Genomic DNA, 27,288 nt, shown 5'->3' with positions numbered 1-27,288 from the left:
ATTTCTCATACTATATATAATTATTTTTACAGGCCCATAATTTTTCTTTTGTTTATTGTTTGTTTTATTCTTTTACGTCTCTCTTTTGAGCCCTAAGAATGGCAATTTTTTCTCTTTTGCATCTGACCTACAAATCCAGCCTGATATACTGAAACTGCCGAGACACTAACAATATGCAAACTAATTAAATATATTTCTAATGAGTCATTGGTCATTATTATATTATTATAAGATGTTATGGTTAAGTTAATGGAAAGTATAGTTGTGTTAATTAACATGATATATAATACATCTCTACTTAAAAAATAATTACAGCAGTTGAAATCTTAGTTTCATCTTTAAACAATTTTAGTGCTACAAAGGGGAGAAAGAAATGGATCAGGAAAGTTATCAAGAGTGCCAAGAAGCTAAGGAAGTTAGCAAGTGGGTTATACGGCAGAGTGATGGTCACCTAGGAAATATTGCTTGTGAATATTATTCGAGAAAAATGTTTTGTATACCTCTTGGTATATCCCTTGGCATATCTAGATCCTATTTAGGGTATGTTTGTGTGTTTGCACCCAAAACCTCATGAGGTTAGTGGATTGAGCCAAAACAACCAACTAAGTTAGACTCATATTTATAATAATCCACTTAAATAGTTGTTTGGGTATTTATAAAGATAAGAACTAATTCAGTCTGATTAGCTGATTGTTTTGGTTCAACTCACAAATCCTATCAAATTTTGAATCTAGGTATCCAAATAGATCCTTACATAAAATGGGCAAAATATACCTTGTCAAACCACTTTAACGCTCATTGGAGGTATGCTAATTAAAGGTAGGCGAAGCGGTGCTCACAATCAAGCAATGACCCCAGGCTATCAAGAACCGGTCAAATTTTTGTCTCCCAGTATTGGTATGACACGTCGTCACCCTTTAGGCTACACGGGGCTGCGTTCCAGTGAAAAGGTTGGAGCCTTGGGGGTTATGCTTGCTTTTCTTTTTGTTTGGACGTGCACATGAACGCTTTGCGGTACATTCTTTTTTTTTTTTTTTTTTTGCTTTTTGGATAAAGGTTGATTGTAGTTGAAGATGAAACACACGAGCAGAGAGAATGATTATTAGTGGTATCCTTTCAGACCTCTGTTTATCTTATATGAGATTATGTGTGTTGTGCACACGTGTTAAGATTACGATATCTTCCTCTTTCTACCGCACGTAAGAAATTATCCATTTTTTTCGTTTCGAGGACGCCGTCCATACGGGCGCACGCGTCCGAGATCACAGTTTTGCCCTCTCAGCCCCTCTGAGCAAAAGACGCCTCACGTGGACAAAAGAGAGTCCGCACTACTTAAGCACATGCACACACCAGAGTTGTCCGATGTGGGACTATTAAGGAGGCCCCCCCGTAGCCTGCCCACAACATCAGCCCCCCACTCTGGAGGATGCATGTGTTGAGCGACAGGGGGCGGGTGCCCCTACCTGACGCGCCACTGTTGTGCACACGTGTTAAGGTTACGGTACCTTCCCCTCTCCACCGCACGCAAGGAATTGTTCGCTTTTTTCGGGGACGCCGTCCATACGGGCGCACGCGCCCGAGGTCACGGTTTTGCCCTCTCAGCCCCTCTGGACAAAAGGCGCCTCACGTGGACAAGAGGGAGTCCGCACTACTTAAGCACATGCACACGCTAGAGTTGCCCGATGTGGGACTATTAAGGAGGCTCCCCCGTAGTCTGCCCACAACAAGGTGCAAACATGGAGAGAGAGCTTGTGATAACAATTTTAATTGATCCATCAATCTAATCAGATTTAAATAGAATGGATTTTATCCGATTTAATTGAAATTTTGGATAAGTATGAATTTAAAAAAAAAAAAAAATTGGAAGTGGATTGAGGTCGTATATGGATATCATCCAATATAATTGGAATTCGGGATAGATATGAATTTAAAAAAAAATATCTGAAGTGAATTTGAGTTGGATATAGATAATAACATATTACGACCCGAATCTGATTCAATATTATCGATGAGGCCCTAGCTTACTGTAATTTGTGGGCGGAGTTTGGTTTTTTCGATTAGAAATCTACTGGAGGTAGGAATGGATGGGGATCTCTATCTTAATAGAGAATATATAGTAGCATAAGCAAGTCCATGACTGTTCTGTTTTTAAAGCAGAGATTTGAGTTCCTTTTTAAAACAGAATGGATAAGGAATGATATGAATGAAAGAATAAGTGATAACGAAAAACTTTTTTAGACTGGAGAAGGGAAGTAGGATAAGCAAAGGAATGAGGTGATTTGGAAAGAGAAGCGAGAGCTAAAGATGACCCTAATATATATCATTTTTCAAAATTATAATAATTTATATTGTTTATATGTATCCGATCCAATCTGATCCGATCAATCTCTCTTATATATCCGATCCATTCCGATATATTTCTCTACTTGATCTGATCCGAGATAGATATGGGATGGGATTTTTACTTACGAAACAAGTATGGATATGGACTGATTCGATCTATATCCGATCCATTACCAATCATAGAGAGAGCTTACTAGTAGTGAATGTCTCTTTTAAACTATGAAGTATAATGTACAAACCCCACCTTAGGGATCTTGGATGGGTTTGAAAACAAAATCAGCATGCCAAGCTTGCTTTAGTTATAATATGGCTCGATGTTATTTCGGTTAAGATTCGCTGGAGCAGAAGTTGGCATGCCTAATGCCATAAATTAAGTGCAGGCATAGTCCATAATTTGGATTCTTTTTTCTGATTATTTATTTTTTGATAAAATCATATTTATTACACAAATCTAGTAACAATATATCCATATCAATCAAAAAATAAAATGCTTAAAAATCTGTGGGAACATCTGACACAGCAGTCTTTTTTTGGCTACTTATATCTTCAGATTTCTTATAGACTATTGATCCATCTCCCAAACAGCATAAACATTTGAAATCAATGTTAGATATATAAGGGCCACCAGAGAACCTCAGTTTGAATGGCACAACCGTGACAACTCCTTGCTATATCAGGCAAAGTGTGGGGCTATGATTTCGAAGGATGCTGGCCTTGTTTCAAACCCCACTATTGAGCCTTGGTTTTGGATTTTGCCTTATTATTATTATTACTACTACTACTATTATTATTTTGGGGGTGTGGGGGTGTATGTTGGAGGAAAGAGAGAGAAGAGATAAGAGCCAAGTTTGTTAGAGATTTTGTATACCATTAGTTTATTTTCTGATATATCTAAAGCTTTTAGAGTTAAGTAATTCATTGATGCAAATTAGTTTGCACGTGCACATTGTTAGAGTTTTATTGTTTTCAAAATAACTCTAATTTTCTTATCCGTTAGAGGTAGTTGTTTTTTTGAATTTTTGACCGTTTGGTTTCCTCAAGGAGGAGACACTTTATTTCCTTTTCTCATTTATTGGAGAAAGTTTGAAATATTAATCAGCTTTGTTTTTGACGAAGAGCCACGCTTTTGCATTTTTATATAATACAGGGGCACTTTAGCATATATTGGTAGCTTCTGTTTGTTCTTCCAACCTATCTCTTCTTTTTTACAACCATTCTCCCTCTTACAAATTAGCAAGTATATAGATATTTGTATGCTATACTCTGAATACAGTCCAAAGTATTGAGAGTATGGGCTTTGTATCCTAGAGACAATATTTTCACAAAATTACTAGAAAAATAATTATTTTAAGAAAGGTTCTTAGGTGGCATGCCTAGCTCAAATTAATTTCTAATTTTGTAGGTTTTTCCCTAAGCATGATATATGAAGTTCCCCAGCACATTTGTATGTGTATATTCATCCATACATGTGTCCATGCATATGAGATCTGAGTGATCCATTAAAGCATACTTGATCAATGAAAAGTAGTAGGATGTTCGCAGCTATATAAATGTACGTCAGAGAGCACCTCACAATATGGTTACCGTCGATATTTAAAATGAAATCAACTACATATGGGTTTTCTATGATAATTTAATACCAAATCAATCCAATTTCTCAAACATACATAATGGATATAAAAAAAAGCATCATATGCTGTCATAACAATATTATTTTTAAAAACTACCATCCAAGAATAGATCCCAAAAACTCCTTGTTGCTAAGTAGGGAGAATCTCAATTCATCATTATTAATTTTAATAATTATTTGAGGCACCATACATGGAACATTAAATGGTGTTCCAGAGTAGAAATGCATCACGGACCATATGGCCGTTTGGCAATGGGCACCACGTCTATCATGGAGAACTATTTTATATTTAAACACATTATCATTCACTCCACGAGAAAGCGAGGTATCATGCACGGCAAATTTTCTATACGACAATCAATTAGAAAAAAAAGAAAAAAAATTCAAATTTTCTATAGAAAATTCTTACAGCTTGGGTGCACGGCAAATTTATGTTTATTACAAAATTTCGACTCGCGTACAAAATAATTCTCAAAATGTTTTTTCTTTTTTGGGTCTCATGGAAATGTGCCACGTACATAAGCTGAGAACTTCTTGCAGCTTTGGCTTACAACGCTAGCAGTCCTTTGTGTCTCACACCAGCGGCTCCACCTGTCCAGCTTCTTACGTTCGGTGATTGGTTTCCCGATATGCTCCCCGCCGCATGATACCCGTCCGATCGTCACAGCTTTCATTCCATCTTCTCGCCTTCCAATAGCGACAAGCCTCTTCTAAACCATTTGCGCCTTTTGACTTCCCCCTCTCTTCCTTCGGAATTCCGAGCCGATGGAAAGCTCGTGCCCACCGCGCGCTTTCCGCTACAACGCCACGCTGTGCGCCTGCGACCCCGGGTACTACCTCGCCGGCGGCGGCGGCGCCTGTCAGCCCTTCGATGCCCCTAGTGGCGAGTGGATGACCAGCTCCGGGGTGGACCCGACCCCGACCATCTTCGCCACCGTCCTCCCCATCAAGCGGTTCACCCCCTCCCAGGCCTTCTTCCTCTTCGCTACCCTCGCCACCCTCCTCTCCTGGCTTGCATTCTGCGCCGCCCTCCGCTTCCGGAGGTTGGACGGTGTTTTGTTTCGTCTCCGCTGGGGGATCAGCCGCCTCGATTTCTGCTTCGCCACCAGGCATTGGCTGGTCTGGATTCTTCTCCACCCTGTTTTTTTTTTTTTATTCTTCTTTGTCTTCTTGTTATTCTTTGTTGGTCCCAAATTCATCATTTTGGTGGAGAATTATCATGTAGATTTTTCAATTCTTGTTGGTAGGCTGGTAGCTTTCTAATTTGCTGTTTTTTTTTTCCCGAATTTTTGATGTCGATGATTATTGTTTTCATGAACGAGTACGAAACATATTTGTTGTCGGGGAGTGCTGTTTTTGTTTTTCAAGAATTATGCTATGCGTTACTTTTGTTTTCCTTTTCTTTTTGTTTATGGAAAACAGGATTGCACATGTACCTGTGTATTTAGGGATGGCAATGGATAGGATTTGGGTCGGGTATTATACTATCCATCTCCAAATCCAAACCTAATACTCTATACCCAAATCCTACCCGATATCCATCGGGTAAGAAAAGAGATACCCATCCCCAGATCCCATGGGTTCGAAATATCCATAGGTAACCCATTTTCCCATATCCAACCCATACCCATTCCATACCCAAAAAAATAAACAACCAAAATAATTTTATACATATTATCAACCAAAATAGGATTACCAATTCAACATAGAACATATTTTATACATCCAGATTTATAGAAATCAAACATAAAAATAGAATTACAATTCAACATAGAACATATAAACAACCAAAATAATTTTATGCATATTATCAACCAAAACAGAATTACCAAAATAGAACTATAAACATATATATTCGGGTATGGATTTGAATATTACCTATACTCGTAGATTCGGATCGGGATCGGATTTGGATTCGGATAGAAAACAGTACTACCGATACCCTACCCATATCCGTGTTACAGTTTTCGGATTTTATCTAAATCCGAACCTAAACCTGATCAAACCCTATTTTTCGGATTTGACCGGGTTTGGGTAGGGTGCATACCCATCGGATCGGATTGATTTTGTCATCCTTATGTGCATTTGTGTAGATGATTAGCAGTTTTATTTGGACATTTTTTTCCCCTTGATTTTGTTGAGATCTTGTACTCTAATACCAATATTAGAAATTTACGGCTTATTATTCTCCCACATTTGAAATTTTATACAATATTTTAGCTGTTTTAATTGAAAATTGTTTTGAAGGTAACATTTGATGGTTATGATTTACTGAAATACCAACTAAATAACATTTCTGCGTGACCACTTTCTCCATGTAGGATGATCAGATGGTGGTGAGAAAGAGGAAAACAGAGTTGGGTGGGACTTTCTCTGTAGCCAGTTGGATATTCTTCATTGGCCTTTTATCTACGTGAGTGATTGATAGCATTTTGTTTTTGCAATATGTTAGCTCCCTGAAGTGATAATGGAAAAACAATCTTTTACATGGAAAAAAAAATATCTTAGGCTCCTAACTTCTCTTGTTTTCGCAGAAAAAAAAATCATGTATCCTTTACATTTTCTATTTGGAAAAATGATTATCATTTTCAGGGCTTTATTTAAATTAATCGTTGACTGATTCTAGTTTGACTATTGTCATCAATATAACTTACATTTTTTCGAATGAAAAACTTATTACAGGTTGTTATATCAGGTTATTGCAAAACGAAATATTGAGGTCCGTAGAGTCAGACCAACCAATGCTCCAGACTTACTATCGTTTGTTAATGACATGGAATTTAATATAACTACAATATCTAGCATGAGTTGTTCACATTTAAGGGGTCTTGACACTCTGGTGGTTGGGGCTCCTGGCTTCATTGACTACAAAGTTTTGCCCCTGTCAACCTATGTAAATTATTCTTGTTACAACACAAGCAGGGGACCTACTATTTCACTTAAGTGCAACAATTGTCAGGTTCCACGGCAAGATCACTACATTACATGGCAGTTTATTGACCTTCCAAGTAATCCTGCTGCTGCTGTTGGTTTTCATTTCAACGTATCTGCAAAGGGCCATGGTGATGATAAACATGTGAGCTTTGTCAGTGGCACACTGAAATCTGCAAGTTACTCAAACGATACACCAGTAACTTTTCGAGGGCGGGATCTTAACATATTCAAAATCCACTTGTTTCCAGAAAGATTTATCTATCTACATGATTTGAGGCTCATTCAGCCCCTATTTCATGACTTTCTTCCTGGTTCATCTTTTTCTGAAGCTAGTGACCTCCAAGCTTCTCTTCAAAGTTCCAAGGATGGGTTAGTAAATGCTACATTGTATATTAGCTACCTTTCTGATTACATTGTGGAGATTGACAAAGAAAATGTGGTGGGGATTGGTAAGAATGCTCACTTATTGTCATTGTCTTATTTTTTCCAAGTCCTATTCTATTACACAATCATGCATTATAGTTATCAATCATAGGCTTTTCCTTCATCCTTTACTCCGTACAAGTACTTGAAAAATTATGTGCATGCCTCTGGATCTACTAAATTTGGTCTCTTTTTAAATGCATTTTTTTTACTTAGAATTATTGTATTGCTGAAAAATGGATATTGCTTTTGCTTCAAGTGATATATGAGCTGACTTTTGATCAAAGAATGATCCAATAAGTTTGAGGTAACTGATATTGCTATAGAAACTAATTTGTTGGCAAAAGAAACATATGAACTTGAATGTCATTCGTCGCCATTGTGTTCATCTTCTCATTCTTGAATTTAGATGCTTTGTTCTTTGTTCTACAAGTAAACACCTCAAGCTTTGCACTTAGGTTGTGAAGTGTACTGGCTTGGGATACACTGCTGTTTATGAATGTTATTCATTATTTATCCTTATGGTCCTTTTTCTTGTCATGTATGTATTTTCATTTATGTGGCCTTTGATTTTGTGCCTTCCTAGGATTATTCAAGTGATTCTTCTTGACTTTTCTGTATTTTTTTGGATTCCTTGGTCTTTTCTCTTGCTTCCAAATGTTTTTGCACCTTTTGGTCTTTTCCAGCTTTGCTTCACCCTCATGTTACTTTACCTTTTCAGCAACAAGTCATCTTTTTCCTTTGTTGCACCTTTCGAGTCTTGAACTGTCTACTCCATAACATTTAGCAACAAATCACAATTTAAGGTTACTTTCTGTTTACTGTGGTTGTCTCATGAGCCATCTACTCCAGATTTCTTTCTTGGCTTTTATGTTTTCTCCTATTGATTTCTTTGATGCACGTTCTCAGCCATCCTCCTGTCCAACTTCAATTGTGGTCCACTTGTCCATGGTACTAGCTTAAAAGCTTACTTTGTCCTAAGTGCAATGGCATTTTTGTGGTTGACTCCTATGAATTTATATAGTTTTCATCCTTTCTTGGGGGCATCCATGCTCATTAAGGCATTAATACTTAGTAAGGAGTTGCTCGATATCTATAGTAGGAGTGGTAATGGGTCAAGTTGGTTGACCATCACCATCTAGATGACTTAGCTTGAATTGATCCTGACCAGACCAGCCAGTTGGTAGGATAGGTTTGATGAGATCTGCTTGCAAATCAGTTGCGCTGACCCAACATTGATCCATTTACCAGGGTGAGGGAAAAAGGAAGAAGAGGAGGAAATGGAGGGTAGCAGTGACAATGGGGATGGATGACAAGACAAGGATGACGGGACATAGCTGGTCTGGTGTTAGTGGGCTAGGATGAGGATAGGAGAGAAGATAAGGAAAAGGTGGAAAGATGTTGTAGAAGCTTAACATGACTCAGAGAACAAGAGCAAGTCTGGGGTTTTGGAACTGGTCTGACACCATATTTTATACAACATATTTTATCAATTCCTGTTTCAAATCTTAGCTTTCTGGGATGTTATTAAATTTGTCTGATGTCCCCTTATTGAAGTGCCCCCTTCATATTTGACATGAGGTGGTTTTAGCTTTATGTTGTTGTTTTCGGGGTATTATGGGAAATGGACATATATGTCATTTTCTTAGGAGTAGGTTTATGTTCCATCCCTCAAGGTTTACCATCAGGAATAAAATCTGTAATAATACCGCCTACTTAATAACTTGATCATTTGCCTCAAAAAAATTTAGGATCTATATCTGGTTGTGGATCAGCTTGGCACTAGCTCGGCTTGTACCATGTTGTGCCAAGCCATGCCAGTGCTTAGGCATGATTGGCATGGTAACATTCCAAGTAGAGGCAGACAGCTGAATAGCTGCTATTTGTGCCAATGCCATGTCCTAGTAATTTGTTGGCACAATGTGCCATATGTGTCATACTATGCAGAGTGGCACTTAAAACCATGATTATATCCATAATGTAATAAATATTTATGTGATTTGGGAGCTTTTAATATCAATCAATGGAATCTATGATTTGAATGTATTATTTGCTAGAATTTTTAGAAGGATATTTGGATGACATAATTCATTCTTTTTTGAAGGGGAAACTCTTTTGGATTTTAGAGCATAATAAAATGAAAACTGTAGCTATCAGTAGACTTTGAGATATCACCAGATTTGTTTTATTTTTATTTCTATACAAATTGAGCTACATTCCATGCCTTCAGAAAAAGAGAAATGCTATTAGGGTTGCTGGTGTAAATTGGATTGAAAATCTGACATCATCATATGGTGCTTGCTCGTCAAGTTATCAGAACTGTAGGTCAGAGGTAGTTCTTTATGAATTTAAGGAAAAAACTTAATCAATTTTTGTGCTCATGATAATTATTAGAGGGATGAAAGGACAAACTAAAGCAAGGCTTCTTGAATTGTTAATTTCCTGAAAATATTTTAATTTGTTTGTGTCACTTTGGATAGGTTGGTGAAAAGGGTAACATGTGACAACTATTCCTCTAAGCTTCACTAACCTTGTGGTTACACAATTTCTGCTGCTAAAAAGTGGTCAACTGTCAGCAAAATAATGATTTTTACTTTTCGACTGGAATGGGTACAAAGTTATATAGTTAATGATTTGGCATTTCAAGCTTGTCATTCAAATATGCACATTTAATGTATATTTTTTTAAGCTTGATCCCGATAATTTTTGGGTGCCATTTTTGGTGAAACGAAGGGGGTAGGATTTTTTTCATAGCTATTTTTCTTTTCCTTTTCTTTAATATGCTTTCTATTAATCCCTAAGGCTCAAAATGTATAAGAGTTTTCTGTGATCAGCCTTGGATAATTTTCTTATTATCCAGTTTTATTGCTGAGGTTTTAAATCTCGATACTGAGCCATGTCCCATTTGCCTTCTGGGATGATATGGTATGGGAAGGTGGTATGGTCAGGATGCACTGTAATATCCAATAACAACAAGAAGAATAAAGGAAAAGATAAAAAATTGCATCCTGGTCCATCCTAGCTATCTGGTGCATCCCAAATGTTGGGTGAAACTGGGATGCTTGGGATAGACCAGGATGGTAGGGATATCTTAAGAGAGAACAGGGGTCCTGCAGGTGTCCCAGGCCTCAGTTTCCTGTTGGAACGGAAAGCTACCAATAGTGTTGTCCCATTCTGATGGGACTTGAGCCTTTGATTATTATCTTTATTATATTTTCTAAGTATTACCTTTTCATCTAGCTGAAAGGCATGCCAAACATAAACAGAGGTAGTTATAGATCCCTATTGACTGTAAGTGCCATAACAGCAGAATGCTGAGGAAGACTTGATCAATGCAGAAGCAGGAACAATGGCTAAAAAAATTGTCCAATTGAGAAATGGGAGATGGCATGATAAATAGGGAGGAAACATGAGGGAAATCCACCAGATACCTTAAGAGTAATTACAGGGAAATCATGGAGAAACTAGTGAGTGATTTCCCACTGGTTGCCCTGATATTTTTATGGATGATTAGTGGAGCATCTTGCATCCTTTCATCAGCTCCATTCATATTTGCTGCACATTTCCTCATTTTGGAAAAATCACAACGCATCTGTTTCCCAAATACTTGTTGCCTAGGAAAAACTCCAAGTTGAGTGGGAAATGCATTTTCAAGCTAAATATGGTATAGACTCACCATGTCCCTGGTAAGGAAAATGCTTTTTACTCAATTTATAAAATCTAAGACCTCTGTTGAAATTATATTTGATGCATAGATGATAGAACTGTTCATGGTATGGTTAGTTTGACCTATTACATTCACTTTCCAGTCATTGTATTCTTTTCTGGGTTGGTTGGCCTTTAGCTTGTACATATGCTGTATCTAAGTTTTCCAGTGGTTTTACAACTTCAGTAGTCCAATTTCAAGCAGGTTAACATTGGAACAGTCTAGCACTTCTTCTGTAGATAGTAGCATTCTTGAGCCTATAAATAAATCAATTGGGTTACTGTTATAGCATTGGAATTGATGTGTTATTCTAGCTATTGTAAAAATAGCGCACATTATGAGTAGTGCAAGATTCAAGTGCATCTGTGGCTCTTTAGTTGGGTATCGATTGCTTCATTCATCATGCATAAACTCAGCAGTATGTTCGTATCTGCAATCTAAGCTAAATTGTGAATGTCTAATGCTTGCAGTGGGTTTCCTTGCCGATGTTGGAGGCCTTTATGTGATTAGTCTTTCAATTTTCCTATATTTCTTACTCCAAGTAAGTTTCTCCTGAAATCACTTTGGAAGTCTTACTAACCTTTATTATTTAATTCTTTTCTGGTTTCTTCAGATTCTCTACATTCTATTAAGGTGCTAAAGTCATCCTCATCTTCTCTTTTGTTAGATTATCTAGTGATTTCTTGTTCAAAGGTTTTAGCTGCATAAATTTCCTACATAAGCATTTCTATAATTAGTTACACTGCACATATGTGTTGGCTACAGAATTCATTCAGGGGTATGCCATAGCTTCATGATCAATCATATGATAATTGTTTATACTTAACGGGCCTAGTATGCTAGGCCTGGAAGTGTATAACTTCTACAAAGTGCTTGCAAATTGAAAAATTTTTACCCACATACTTTTTCTGTACATGTCAAAGAAGTTTTAAACTATTGCATACCATGTGTATAATGTTTGTTCTGAAAAGTTTCACAGGAAGAGTCCTACATCATGCTGAGTACTGCTGCAGAACACATCTGGAGATGCATAGATTCCATACAAATACCTATATACAATGTATATGTATAACTGTTCATTTGTATGTCATACTTCAGATAACAACCTCTGTGCACTATGTTTTTGCAAGTATTAGGTGTACATGCTTCTGCATATATATGTCAGTGTAAAAAGAAATAGTTCAATTTTAAATTTATATGGTCTTATTGATGATCAATTGAAGAGCCCTTGTAATATTAATATTTTTTGATGGCTAGATCAAGTTGACTAGTTAATTGTACTTATCAGGTATGTTGCATATTATACCAAACAAATTAGTGAAAGAAAAAAGAGAAAATGGCATAAAATGTTACTATAAGTGCCATAAATCGTTCTGTATTGCTTCTTACATGATACTTTAAAAAATTGTGGCAAGTGCAGACACTTAAGGCTCTTGTGAGCAAGACGCTGCATTCTTAGAGTGGCTAGGAATCATGCCATGCCATGTTGTCTCCAAATGTAAAAGTGTTCACGTTCCATAATCTTGGAGATTGAACCATCTATGTAATACTGCATATTAGATCTAGGGTTGAAACCTTAATACAGTCAGATTTTTTTGTATGTATTTATGTAGATTAGTAAAAACCAATGACCTCTTGTTATGATTTATTTCTTTAAATACATATCTTTAACAGTTTAATAATGATTATATGGTCCTGATACTAGCAGTTAGAATCTTCTATCTATGTTGCCATGCTTGCGCCGGTATCTCACTCTCACTCTAACCATTACACTTGTTTTTTTAACACTTACATGGTTCAAACCCCATTTTAAAATGTATCTAAGATCACTATGACTATATCGGCCCAGTTAATTTTGGTCTGCTAATAAATTTGCTATTAATTGTGTTATCATTTTTCTCAAATAAAATAAACAAAGTAGTTTTTTTTTTAAAAAAAAATATTAGTGATATTGAACTATACCATATTCTCAGTTAGTTTGCTATCTTAAATTTTTTTAAGAGATTCACATCTCTATCCTTAGAATAGAATCGACTCCCACACCCTAGGTTTTAAATCTTATGGGATGGATGTGTTCTGGATTCTTCATGGAACGGGATGTTTTGCTGTCCCATCCCATATTGATAGCGGTCCCAATTATGCATCTTGTAGATATCCTTCATCTCTCTCCCCTTCTTTTTGTTCTTTCTTTTTTTTCTTTTTTCTTTTATTTTCTTCTTTTCTTTCTTTTACTTTTTCCTTTTTTTCCCCTTTTACTTCTTTTCTTTATTTCTTTTTTTTTCCCTTCTTTCTTTTTTTCCTTTCTTTCCTTTCCTTTTTCTTTCTTTTCTTATTCCTTGCTTTACTTTCTTTTTTCCTTTATCTTTTCTTTCTTCCTTCTTTCCTCTTTTCTTTTTCTTCTTCCTTCCTTTTTTTTTTTTCATTTTTCTTCTTTTTTTTCTTTCACTCTTTCTTTTTCTTCATCTTTCCTTCCATTTTTTCTTTCCTCTTTTTTCTTCTTCCCTGCATGGATGGGTTTCGGAGTCCCGATCTTATCTTGGCCCCATTTTCTCACAAGAACTAGGCGGGACAGCCGGGATACACCCCTTCCCGCTAGGATGTAAAACCTTGCCCACACCTATGTGTCTATTGGAGGAGCTTGTAAAAGTAGGGCTTCTGGTCCTTGGGCCAGTTTAAGTAGATCAAGGAATATATGGACCTTATCTAACATTTGTTGGACTGAGAAGTAATGCAAATTAAAATTTGGGTCATTTCTTTAATTTTTTTTGTGTATTTTGTGTTTGTTAGAGAACTATTTATGAGAACTGTTCTTGGGAGAGCCTTGGTTTAAAATTCTTAAGACAAAGAATTGGAATTTATCTGGTTGAGAAATAGTTTTCTTCGGATAGCAAGTAGTGCTTTAACTATTGTTTTGTCATTTTGTGTCAAAAGGGTCATACCTTTATTGCTTGAATTAGAAGAATTTAGATTCATGATGATGTGATTAAAATGTGATTTAGGTCTCCATGTATATGGGGCACTTTGCACATCCAAATTTTATACCTGAAAAATTGAGTGATGAATGAGGAAACAAAAATTTGTCAATGGGAAGGTCCACGTCCCTCTATCGCTTCTTCCACTCTTCTCCTTTACCTTCCCTTGTTTGGCAATAACAACAATAGTTGACAGAAACATGGGATGCTTAATTTGTTCATATTCTTTCTCCATCTCCCACCTCCTTTTGCTTCTTTCATGTCTTTTTTCATTTTTGCCCTTTTGCTATGTTAGAAACCTGTAATCAACCCATTGCATTGATTAAAACAAGATCCATGCCAGATTCTAACTTTTTCTTATTGGATGAGTAGTAAGGGACTGATCCTTGCATCAAACATTATACAGAGCCTCAACCTGTTCCAAATCCTTCAGCTGAGAAGAAAGTAAAGTCCAATTCCTACTATTAGTCAAGGATTCAGGTGCTAGTTAATGATGATCTTCATCCAATGAGCAGTGTTGTGCAAGCATTGGTTGTGCATGCTTGCTGAGATGTGTCACATACTGGAGGGTGTTGACCTTTCACAGCTTGGTTTGGCACCAAGTAGACATGGCTTGATACCCCATACCGTCAAGCCAAAAATTCTTTCTTGGTTTTTCCCACTTCTCATTAATGGCAGGCATGTGTAAGCCCAGCAGACACAAGGTTGCATATATTTTTGTTCTAACATCACTGGGTCCAGTCCTGACCAAATCTGACTCATTGCCATCCCACTGGCATCCACTCATGGCATTTCAACAGGGTTGCTTTTTGTTCATGGCTTGACATATGGTGCATTCAGGACATTTGACAATATCTGCGGGCATTTAGGGATGCAAAATGAGCCAAGCTCGAGGAAGCCAGGCCTAGCTTATGCTTGGCTAGTTTTGTAACTAGGATGAGCTTAAGCCAGCTTATATAATTTCAAGTCATCTTGAGCTGTTCACAAACAGCCCGTTGGATAGATTCTGTGACAGCTGGAGGCTTTCATGTATATACTTTGAGCTAATTATTTTAGTGATATCTTAACCATAGCTCTGTAATATATTCTTTAAATTGTGTTAATCTGTAATGAATAGATATAAAAATGATCTTTACATAGAAAATAATAACTAAAATGCAATATAATATACATAAATTATTTAAATATGTATATTTCGAGCTTAATCAAAATGAATTCAAGTGAGCTCGTCATAGCTCCAGCTCAGCTTGTTTACTAATTGAGTGAGCTGAACTCAAGCCGAATTTCTATCTGGCTTACAAGCAGCTCACTTTTTTGACAACCCTACTGGCATGCTGGTTTATGTATCGAAGCATGCTGCAATGCAGTGCAATTCACCAATGCAGGTATTCCCGCTTACAGGAGACAATATTAGGCTACAAACAATACGAAGGGTGGCCATTTCCTTGAATATTCAAAATTGAAACCACGAATCTTCTCACAAAACATTTACCACGTGTTGATTAGTATATTGCTTGTCATAAGAGGCATAGTTGTGATTCAGTTGGGTCAACTGAGTTATTGGGAACTACTACATTTCTGTGGATGATATCACCCTATCTGCAATTTTCTTTCTGGTCAAATTTTATCATTACATGTTTTGGGAAAACAGCTTATGGTCTATTTGGATTCATTTCACCTGTTTAGATTATGTAAGATTTCTAGTATAGAAATTGATTATGATGTCAACTTTTCCATCACCTAATTCATTCTAAATCATAGTGTGAGTCCAGAATCAAGAAGCTGCAAAATGAGGATGGTGTCATGCGAGATGTCAGGCGCAAGAGACGTGCTCAGAAACATTGGAATAAGGTACTCAGCCTTCTTTGGTGAATAAGATTCTGTGTTTTAAATTTACATTTAGATGAAACTGTGGATGCTGATTTAATTTTATCCAGTTAAGGAAATATGTCAGGTACACCTGGGGCCGTAGTAACTTGAATATTAGAAGCGGAAGTAGCAAACGGCATGGCGGTTCAATGATAGATTCTTTTCGTGGAATTGGATCTCTCCACAGAAAAAAACAAACAAGTAGAAGGGATTCTGCATATCTTGACAAAATGGGGAATATCCCTGATGAGGTGGTGCAGCACTTCTCTAACCTTTTTGATGATTGCAGTTTATATTGTTTACTACCTTAATATAATTACTACTTCTATGCAGCACTGTAATCTAATAGTGTATCTTTCGATGCAGAATATTCTTCCAGAGGCTGTTTCTACTGGTAGTAACAAGTCAAGATCGGCTAGCTGGTCAGCAAAGTTTGATGAGATGCTCCCTTGTTCGGAGGGTGGACACGTATGTTTGATCTTGTGCTATTTGTTTTTCTCAAATCTTGAGTCCTTTCTAAAACTGATCTTGGGAATAATAAAATATTTGCAAAGAAAGTTTATTCTTGGCAAATATGGTAATTTTCCTTTCATATTGAGATATGTTCTATATCTTAGTAATATTTTGCAGTTTTTGTTTGGTTCTAGTAGGTGATTGATATTTGATACTCTTTGTATGTTGCCTCGAAACATAGCCCTTTCTATTCCTTTTTTGACATTAGTCATGTGTTTCAAAGGATAAACTTCACAAGACCAAGGAAAATGTATGTAAACTTTTGAATAGTATAGCACAAGGTTCGAATCTCAGTACTAAGGACTGTACCAGTTAGAGACTGATATGATACAGTGTGAGCCGAGCCATATGGAACTATACCAAAACTTGGTACCTAGATGCATACCAGTTCAATATATTTTGCCCTTTTTTTTCCAATTTTTTTTGGATTCTAAGATTATGTTAAGATTTATGGATCTTTTAAATTATGATTTTAAGGGTGTTTTATTGTTATTTATTTCATATTGGTCCTAAGAGACTGCAAAATTGTAACAATTAAACATAAATTTGCAATAATTAAACATAGACAATGCATATTTTTGAGCTTAAAAATATATATGTCAAATTGATTTAAATTACAAAATACATACCATAATCAATTTCCCATGCAGTGTTTGCCGCTTGTAGACATCGAGATCTTGTTGGATATAACTCCAACTTAGATAATGTGCCCACCCTTGCATCCCATAACCTGAGCCTCCTGAATAGCCATCCTATTCTGATCCTTTGTCTTATAACGGGCTGGCCATCCCACTACCATATGAGGGAATATTGCAGCAGCGAAATCTGATCCATAATTTGGCTGAGGTTGTGGAAAGTAGTAGTCTCTCGAATATGATGTCTCAAATGAAAGATATTTATATGGGCCATTCCTTGGATATGCAAAATAGGATGTGGTATGATGAGGATCCAGATACACCCACATGCTATATCATTAGCTATAGTAGTGTCATGTCCCGAACCATTTCAAGGAGCCCCTCTCTTTTATGCTATCATATCCTCGAGGGCCTTATGATGTGTGTCGTGGTTGGTATCCTGTGTGGTATGAGTCAAACATGATTTATCAGTAAATTGACTTAGACCAAGTGGCTGAGTCGTCACATCCCACCATGCCCACTACTATCTCCCTAGCCTCGTATCATGAGATGATTTGGGCAATTAGTTGTCTAAGAGCTTGTGTTCTTAGAACTTGAGTAGATGAGCTCCTCATCAACCCGCTCCAATGAATCTATAACTTTCTTTTTCATTTTTCTTTCTTGCTGCTTTGAGAAACTACGTTCCTTCCAAATTACAAATTGTGATTTCTTCTTCAATTCATAGATCATCATTAGAACATAACATTAAGGGGACATTTGGTTTGCGACTAGAATCGGAATCGGAATGGAAATTGGAGTGGCCATATCCCCTGAAGCGTTTTTGGTTCATGACTGGAATTAGAATTGGAATGGAGATTTGAATTCTTAAAAGAGAGTTGGGATTGGGTTTTAGCGGGATTGGGCCATTTCTATTCCACCCCGGAATCGGAACTAGAATGGGGCTCCTCCCAACCAAATGGTGGGAATGGGAGTCACTCATTCTCATTCTCATTCTAGGCCCAACTCCCCCTAACCAAATACCCCCTGAATTATTCACAATTAAAATTTTTGTATGATTTCCCATTATTTTACAAATTTCACCCTATTTTAGGTATAAAATGTAAGCAAAGGAGCAAAATGAAGAGGAGGGAGGGGATTGTAGCTGATTTGGCTTGGATTTGGGCTCAAAATCAACAAATCATCCCTCTTCCCTAATTTTTCCTTACAAAACCCACCTGTAGAAGCTGAATTTTTGAAGAAAAGAGAGGAGACAACCATCCTATAGCCTTCTTTCTTATTAGTCACAAGGTGACCCAAACCACCTTGAACAGTTTTGACTGAGTATGACCAGATGGTTCCTCTCAGTTTAGAGCAATTTGGCCAGTTCGGACTTCTTATTGACCCAAAAAGCCTTACCAATCCAATTCCGCATCGGTTAAAGTTGGTACTCCTCGAATTAGGTAGTTCAAGTTAGTTTGGCAAACCCTAATATATCATATAATATTAGATTTCAATTTAATCTAGTTACCCTTTCGACATCTAGTTTATGTTATGGTGTACAAAAGGATAAATATAATAGCTATTGTATTTTTAACTAGTTCAAAATTTTGGATTAATATCATTGCTTATATCTTTTAGTGGACATATACTAGCAAAGCAAGAGTTCATTACTATATCTTATAAAATTTTGGAATGATAAGCAATTTTATATTGAAACAACAAATATTTTTTTCTTGTCAGCATTTTAATTAAGATCTGGAGCAAGGTTTACTGAATTGGTATTGGAAGTCATACCATCTAGTGATCGGTTCAGCACGGTATGGGTCCATATCATACCAGTTTAGGGCATACTGAAAAAGAAAGAGACGGATGGGGGGGGGGAGGGAGAAAAGGAGAGTGGGAGAGAGGAGGGAGGGAGGAAGGGGGAGGGCTAAGGAAACCCTAACCCCAATCCTTGGAGCGAGCGAGGGAGGGAGGAGGGAGGGAGGAAGCGAGGGGGAGGACCTAGGGAAACCTTGACCCTGACCTTCAGAGTAAGAGAGAGAGAGGGAAAGAGGGAGAGGGAGAGAGATGGAGGGAGGAAGGAAGAGAGAGTGAGGAACTTATTGGTGCTCGTGAGAGAGGAAGGGCATCTCAGAGCCATCATAAGAGGTCACCCAAGGAGAGTGTCTGTGAGCCGGGGGAAGAGGGCACCTCTCGAAACATCCCGATGGAGAGGGGTGCCCACCTCTCGAAACACTATGATGGGTTTGGGGGGGTCTCGTCACCCGAACCATTCTAGATCTATTAAATGAATCGAAAATTGAATCAGAGACGAACCAAGTGGTGGAGAGAGGTTTTATAGCCAAACCAACCCAACCTAGCTGAACTAGTCCAACTTGATGTCAGCTCGGTTTGGTATGGGCCAAACCACCTGATTCGCGTTGGTTTAACAAAGCATGATCTAGTGCTTAGTTCTTGTTGTTTGTTAACTACATGTGTTAGCCTTAGCTTTCAAACCATAGATGTTAATTTTGGGTCCATATAATCTAATAACCTAGAAGTTAAGAACAGTAACGAGATTCATTGGTGGGATCACTAGATTTTATGGTAATCATAGTTTCATGTCTCACAACATTGACATAGAAAACGTAGTGGGAGCATGGTTTTCATGATCTTTTAACTAAATTTAGAGAACCCTACTTCTGAAGTTGGTTGTAAATATCCCAGGCCAATATTAGTTGTTTAAGCAAGGTTTTTAAATATCGATGGGATGGTACGGTGTCCCATTATCCCAAGTGTGATGAAATGGGTTTGGAAATTGACCAGGACAGGACAAGATATCCACCTTCACCATCGCCATGTGGGGCAACTTGTTCCGCCAGAAACCTGGGGCGATCCCATCCAATATTTAAAACCCTGGTTCCAGTGTTTCAATAACTGCTTTATTTGAGGCATCAAATCATGGATCTCGACAGATAAATAAAGGAAGTTATAAGTTACGGCTTTGGAGGTCATCTTCGCATTTAGCTGTGGGGATGGTCAAAGTTCCAAAAATCTTTTATGTAACTGTTGAGGACAAAGACCCATTTTTTGGGTCCTTTAAATTAGTGGAGTCCTTACTGTGAGATTTGATGCTTGATTATTAGCAAAAGAGCCTAGATATCATGTCCATCACAATCTAGTTAGCCATTGGTGACAGTACTAAGTCAAGTGTCTTAGCAATTGCTTTCATATGAAACATGCATCCTACATATATCCCTTACTAAGTATTGATGTTCAAAAGATTTTCTTGTATTGTTCACTGCATTGTGTTAATTTAGGAATGTTTTTGTCTTATGTTTTGTAAATGAAATCTGTAAGATCACATCATAAGTTTTGAACTTGGAGGTTGCAATGAGAAGCAAGTAACCTAGCAAGGAGAAAGCCATTGTAGGTTGTGATCTCATGCAAGTACTTTTGTATCTAGGAGAAACCACTGAAGGACGTTCATATCATAAATTCCTTGTTCTAGACAAAAAGAACAACAACTTTAGAGTAATTGTTAAGCTTATGCAATCGGAAGCATATGATAACATCAAATGGGCTTTCCTGTTTTAATTATTATTTATTTTAGATTTCCAAAGATGTGAGTTATGCAACTATTTTTATTATCATGGCAACCTTGTTAGTGCTAATCAGTGGACAATTGGAACTTAAGATCCAGAGTGACCTATGATATTTGATGAATATATATTGGGGTCCCTACCCATGCAACAAGAAGAGATTACTAAAATATCAATTACGTTATATGCCACATGAATTTTGAATCAGAACATTATCGGACGTGGTTCACACATCTTAAAATCCATACGGACAAGAAGTTCCACTGATTTGGATGCTTCTAAACCATATGTCAAATCAACAAAATTGTCTCATGCCATAACAATTGGCCCATTTTGTGCCAAGTATATGCATAAGAAATTTAGGAAAAAAAATAATTTCTAATTTCTAGTCAATTTAGATATTGCAGATCCTGTTTGTCACTGTGGGTTTATATTTTTCAACATCCATCTATATTCCTTCTGTTTGCTCTGTAGGGCAAATAGCAAAAAACTAACACTTTATAAGCATCAAAGCCCATGAAGAAAGGTGTAATTGGTTGACAAGTTCCAACTTAAGCCTGCATAATACATAGTCTGGGATCAAAGAAAGAGAGCATGTTTGCTTAACTCAATTTAATGGTTTATTGGTATAACATTCCATATGATACTGGTAATTGAGAGTTTGGTCTCATGCCAATGCATAAGACCAATTTATATTCCTTTTACAAAAAGTATGATTAGAAATTAAGGAGAAAATGTTAACCGAAACTCCATTAACAAATTTTATGAGAATATGATATCCACAAATGTACCTATCCATCACTACAGTGGCCAATTGTAATAACCATGGATCTCACCTTCCGGCTAGCCTTTTTGGGTGAGCTTCTGGGTGGGCACACCATTTTGATTGTTTTAATTGTTTCTGAATTATTTAGCTATATAACAGTTACTATATTTTTATAATTACTAATATCAGCTTTGTGCTGCAAAGCAGTTAAATAATAATACCATTATTTAAACTAAGATATAAAATAGGAAGATCCGTTGGACTGATATCATGTTAATGTCAGTAAAAAGAATGATTCAGGGAATAAACCAATGTTTGGCACCTTCATGAAAAGTTGAGGCTAAATATTTTGTTAGTCTATGAATGAAAAAATCAACAAGTTTACAGATTTACTTATAAAGGTTCATGATACTTAACTTGAGTTTGATATAAATACAGGCTAATATTTCTTCAAAAATATTTCTCTTTGGTGAATTCTATTTAGACCGAAAAAATGATCATTGTGCCTAGGTACTTTAAAAAGAGTTTCATTGATCTCAATATTCTAACCCAGTAAACTGTCATTGATAAAAATTTCATATATTTCTTCACCTAGATAATTATAGTTTAATATTAGCATGGCCACAACAGTGGCGACCAAAGAAATCTTTAAGATCGAGTTCTCATTTCGTGGTGAGCATGTAGGGATCATGGATAGCTGAATCATTCTGAATTAGGCGGTTCGAGGTATTTCGAGCCATACCAGCTGCAAATCAGGAAGGTTTGGCCTTCCAAATGGAAACACTGGACGACAGAGAGGGAAAGAGGAAGAGAGAGAGAAGGGGAGGGAAAGAGGGAACAACACTACTAGAGAGCCGGCGGTGGCCTGTCGAGGCCGTCGGAGGGCCATGGAGGCATCCGCGGCTCTATGTCGCCCGATAGGGCATTTAATTGAGAGAGATAGAGAGAGAGGGAGCAAGGGTATTGGAGGGAGGCGCTGGGTGGCCGTTGTGACCATCGGACGACGGAAAAGGTACGAGCGGAACCACGGCCACCCTTGTTCATCGTATTTTTTTTTAAAAAAATGATGATGAATAATGAAGTCGGCAATGGGTTTGCCGGCAAATCCATTGTCGGTTTCACTATTTCAAAAATTTTTTTAAAAATTTTGAGAAATAGTGAAGCTGACAATGGGTGTGCCAAATAAAATGCAAATCCATTGCAGGCTTTGCTGTGATCAGAATTTTTTTAAAAAATTTTGTCAAACAGAGTGATCGTCCCTGTTTCACACCGTGGGAACCGCAAGCTGCGATTATGCCATCCGGCAATCAGCCAGAGGCCTTCGGGCAGCCTCTCCTCCGACTTCCCCTTCTTTTTTTTCCCTCCCCCCTCTCTCTTTCTCTCTCGGCCATGATTTGGTGAAGTAGAGGCCTTGGTGGCCCTCCGAGTGTGCCCACGGCCTACCTGTGGCCATCGTCGACATCTTCTCCGGCCACCCTCTTCCTCCTTCCCCCCTTCTCTCTTTCTCTTTCTTCTTTCTCTCTTTTCCTCCCCGATTCCTTTCTTCGCTTCTGTGTGGGTTCGCGCCAGTTTGGTCCAATATGGATCCGTATCGACTTGTACCACTGGTCGGCCAACATGGGTCTCGATACTGGCTCCGCGGACCTTAGTTGGGATAGTGGGAAATTGCCCCCTTGAGGAACCAGCATGGTAGGAGGTGATGGATCATAGGGCATCCTTGCATGAGATTGGTTTCTATGATAAATCACACCATGAGTAGAAGTTAGGATCTTCATTGGATGATTGGCAAGTGGATGTTGTGGAAACTTATCAAAAGAATTTGGGTACTTGCTTTGGATGAGGAATATTCAAGTCAGTAATTGTGGAATAGGGGATTGGCATGTGAATGATGTGACCTGTTTGAAAGAGCAGATGGAAGACAAGAATTGCAGTAAACTTCCAAGCTCTAGAACATATAATTATAATGATCCATCTTTCCATTTATAGATATAATGACTAGGTCTCACCAGTACCAAACAATTCCTTTTAGCTGTTTATCGAGAGTACAACATCAAGGATTGGAGCAGGACCCAAGCAAAGAGGGAATTGTGTGGTTTTACCATGCACTTAAAAGACTGAAATATCTCTCCTTAGTAATCATCTATTGTATCAAATAAAATTGCATTTGAATTAACTGAAAGACTTGTTGAGATTTCACAGTAAGGAAAATCAAGTAAGTCTATCTTACAACGACACCTTTGTAGTTGATATTATTGTAACAAGACAACTTGAGGAGAATCATGTTCTAATGGGAAAAGCGAACTTGGGTCCAAAGATTAAAGTACTGTATGTTGTGCCTGTGCTGATGATGGGCTGATGGCTGGTTAAATATTCTAATGTGCGACAATATGCTGATGACATGTCCAACCACATACCAAGAATTGTGGCAAACAGAAACTCTATGGCAGTGCATATCGGACTGTTTTGGTGCGTGCTGGTCCTGGTAGACTATGTTATGCTAATGCTGTCTGGTATGCTCAATACAAAGGTATGCTGCCTGACATTATGACCATACACAGCTGGCATGGTACTTCAACCCATGCTTCAATTACCTTTTTATTTTACATTTCTGCACAAATATGTATTATGAGCATCACCATAGAAAGCAATGTCCATACATATGCTGTTTTAATAAGTAATTTAGCCTAAGATATGTACCATACATCCCAAAATTGTATTTCTTTACTCTTAATAATTTCTGATTCATTTCACTCTCACTCATATCCTACTTATAGCACCCAAAGGAGGAATTCCTTTAAAATGTATTTCTGTTTGCAGGCTGTTTTTGTATGTAAATTTCTTGTTTCATGTTTCCTAACCTCTACATTTTCTTCTCGTTAGATATAGTTTAATTTGATTAAAATTTACTTTTCTATTAGTCATGTAGCACATAGTTTGGTGTTTCAGATTTCAGATGTAGGACTAAACATGTAAGCTAATGATGTTTCAAGTCGGTCGACTTAAAAGACATGAGTTTGACACATGATAGAGGCAAAAAGAAGGTATCTTATGTTACAAGGTATAGTTTTCTAGCATTGTACTTGTGATCATCAACCACTATGGACATGTAGTAAGCACCCTCTTTTTCTGTGTGTGAATCCTTTTAGTTAGAACAAAGTGTATTTATCGCCCTTACATTTGCAAAATTTCAAGTTGTTACTTCATCTTTGTTTCTAGACATTACCTTTTTGAACATACTTTTATTCATCTTTCATTTACTACTACTCAAGTCAATAATGCATTTTGACATTTTGTAGCCTCTTACAGTATGCAGCTCTCCAGAAATGCACTGTAATAAAATTTTGATGGTCTTTCAATAAGTCAAGCATTATGACTTGCTTGTTTGATTATTTCATTGGCATGTGACATGTTATTTATTTCAGATTTAACTCTTTCAATTTTTGGTAACAGGAAATGGTTGTGATTAAGGAGGATGCGAAAAAACAACAGTCGACTTCCCTTTGCATGGAAGCCAGCCCAAATTAGATATTCACAAGGATAAGGAACTGTCATATTCTTGTCCTGGTAATCTATTGGTTAAATTCTTTTGCAATAAAATGATATTGAGTGACATTTAGGGTCTAACTTGTACTCTGTTGATCATAATCAGACTCAATTAAATGTATTCAAGTCTAGCTGCTAAATCCTGGAATGTATATTCTTATTAACCAGATTGACTATCAACTATTAGCAGCATCAACTTGTAAGATATCTTCTAGAAATACTACGAGATAGAAGTTAGGTTTATATGTCTGGAGCATGGCTTATTTCCTCTGATCAGTTAAAGTTCTCGAACTAAATTATGCAATAAATAGCTGGATTCTAAATTGGAAATGATTATTTTGTTTGAAACAACTTATATAGATATGATTTCCATGTTATGTATTTACCAACTAGTAATTGACTCCATCTTGAATAGGTAATTGCCAACAAGCAGAATCATTGTCAACCCACATGGAAAGATAGTTATGCATATTCATTTCCAAATTTAGGTATGTCTCAAATCCAAAATAGAAAATTATAACTAATTATTTTTCTCAGAAATCATATTTCAAAACTAGATACATTCTATAAGGTTATGAACTCCACTATTTTCCTTAACTGTTTCAAAAGAAGCTACAATTGCAGAGAGGAGACAGGATAAACAAAGCTTGCAAGATTATCCTCAACATAGAAATTTACAACTTTATGTTTCCTTACTAGAAGCCTAGTGTGTCTTATTTCACTCAGCAGATACTAATGTCTTGAGGTAGATATCCATCCCACATCCATTTTTACCAGCAGTGCCCTCTTTGGCAAATCGATCCTGAGTAATTCTACTTACCTGGATATGTGGGAGGTTTTGTATCTTCCGACTGGCGAAGGCACAAAATTGTCAAATAATTATCAGATAAAAGTGAGGATGACTGGAACTGTTCTTGATACTTGTAGAATTAGATACCATGTCAACCTCTGGTCATCCCAAGCTACTCCACATAAAAAAGAGTGTGATCTCGTGGTATCTTAGAAAACAAGTATCATTACTATCAAAATGTTTGCAAGCTTCTTAGACAAGAAAATAAGCTTCTCCTTGTGTAATTTGATTCATTCAGAGATCCAGAATGGACTTGTAATAACTGAGAGTCATCTGGCAATCCCAGTCTGATAGTATCACAGAAGCTTGTAACTAGCACAAACTGAGCAAACTTTCTCAGAGATTTCAGTTTTTCAGAGTGTTCTATCGAACAGTCTGATCTTCATTTATTTCCAATTAACTTAATTTTAGCATCACAACATCCGCTCAGAATGAAGCCAGTTGACCCTTAGCACATGCTTTTCAGCTTAAGAAGACAGTGACACTGCTTCTGCAAGTTGCCTGAAACTACAAAGAGTACTTTATCCAACTAAAGGCCATCTGCTCCAACAATAAGGAAAAAAAGGGTGGTGATGGGAATACATTGCTAAAATTACTGAGGCAACTGTCAATCATCACTTAATCAGTCTTTTGAAATTCATAGGCTTCAGCAGCATTCTCTGACTGGCTCCCACATGCTATTGGTAATCAAAATACTTCACTTTTCTCTGCCAAAATCATATATGAATATGTCTCAGCAATGCCCCCGTAAGAAACTTATGGAGTTTTTTTTTTTTAAAAGAAAGTCATTGTAAGTACCCCTTTAGGAATTAGTTATGCAAAAAGAGACCACTCAAAAAACTGGTTGAGGATGACATTTAGGAGGTCTGAACTCTGAACTGTTTATGTGGGGGAAAATGTCCTTCCAACCTGCCAATCTCTGATTTGGAAACATAGATTCAACTTTCAACTGTATCTGTTGTCTCTATACTTCCATGTTTTCTGTTTCCAATAAATTGTTAGATGTTGTGCATGTTTCATGTTGTTGATTCTTGAGTTGCTGATTGTTGATTGTGCATGGATTCTAACTAACAAAACCTAAATAATAAAGAGCTATGGCATCTTTCAGATTTAGGAACATTAAACTTGAAATCCTGGGCACAGATCCAGCAAAAAAGGAGTTATAGCTCTTATGTAGAGGTCAGACATCAGTTCCTACTCTAGAGAGCAGTGTTAAAGATACAGCAGTTTAACCTTCAAATGCAGCATTCAAGAAGCTGAACTTGTAAAACCTTGCAAAAAAGCTCTGAAAATACAAAGCTCTGGGCTGTTCAAACAAGATTTAGGGAAATATGTTCGTCAAATACCAGATGAACTCATTTCTATCCCCACTCACAAGCCATCGACTGCTTTAGACTTCCTGGCTGTTGTGAAGTGGAAGAAAGAACCTAGAATACAAGTTTCATGAAAAGCTTTTGTTTGTCAGTTTGGCATAAGAAGAGAACTCAAAACTTTCATGTAATCTAGTAAAACTTCTTTTAACAGTGATCGCAGACAGCATT

The 27,288-nt window shown here is 37.1% G+C and overlaps 1 protein-coding gene across 1 annotated transcript in view; it reads left to right on the top strand.

The window, feature by feature from the left end:
* Positions 1-27,288, top strand: part of LOC105048865 (uncharacterized) — a 29,332-nt gene that overhangs the window by 629 nt on the left and 1,415 nt on the right. Inside the window, 11 exon segments of the mRNA XM_073261228.1 lie at positions 4,514-5,092; positions 6,295-6,386; positions 6,656-7,356; positions 11,507-11,577; positions 15,770-15,859; positions 15,946-16,128; positions 16,244-16,345; positions 24,805-24,856; positions 24,859-24,918; positions 25,313-25,385; positions 26,214-26,430. Of these exon segments, the coding sequence (XP_073117329.1) occupies positions 4,739-5,092; positions 6,295-6,386; positions 6,656-7,356; positions 11,507-11,577; positions 15,770-15,859; positions 15,946-16,128; positions 16,244-16,345; positions 24,805-24,856; positions 24,859-24,918; positions 25,313-25,359 (1,752 nt within the window). The 5' untranslated portion in view covers positions 4,514-4,738 and the 3' untranslated portion in view covers positions 25,360-25,385; positions 26,214-26,430.

This window comes from Elaeis guineensis, chromosome 7, assembly GCF_000442705.2.
Source record: "Elaeis guineensis isolate ETL-2024a chromosome 7, EG11, whole genome shotgun sequence".
Taxonomy (NCBI): domain Eukaryota; kingdom Viridiplantae; phylum Streptophyta; class Magnoliopsida; order Arecales; family Arecaceae; genus Elaeis; species Elaeis guineensis.
The sequence above is the reverse complement of the archived record's forward strand: the minus strand, read 5'-3'. Positions and strand labels throughout refer to the sequence as shown.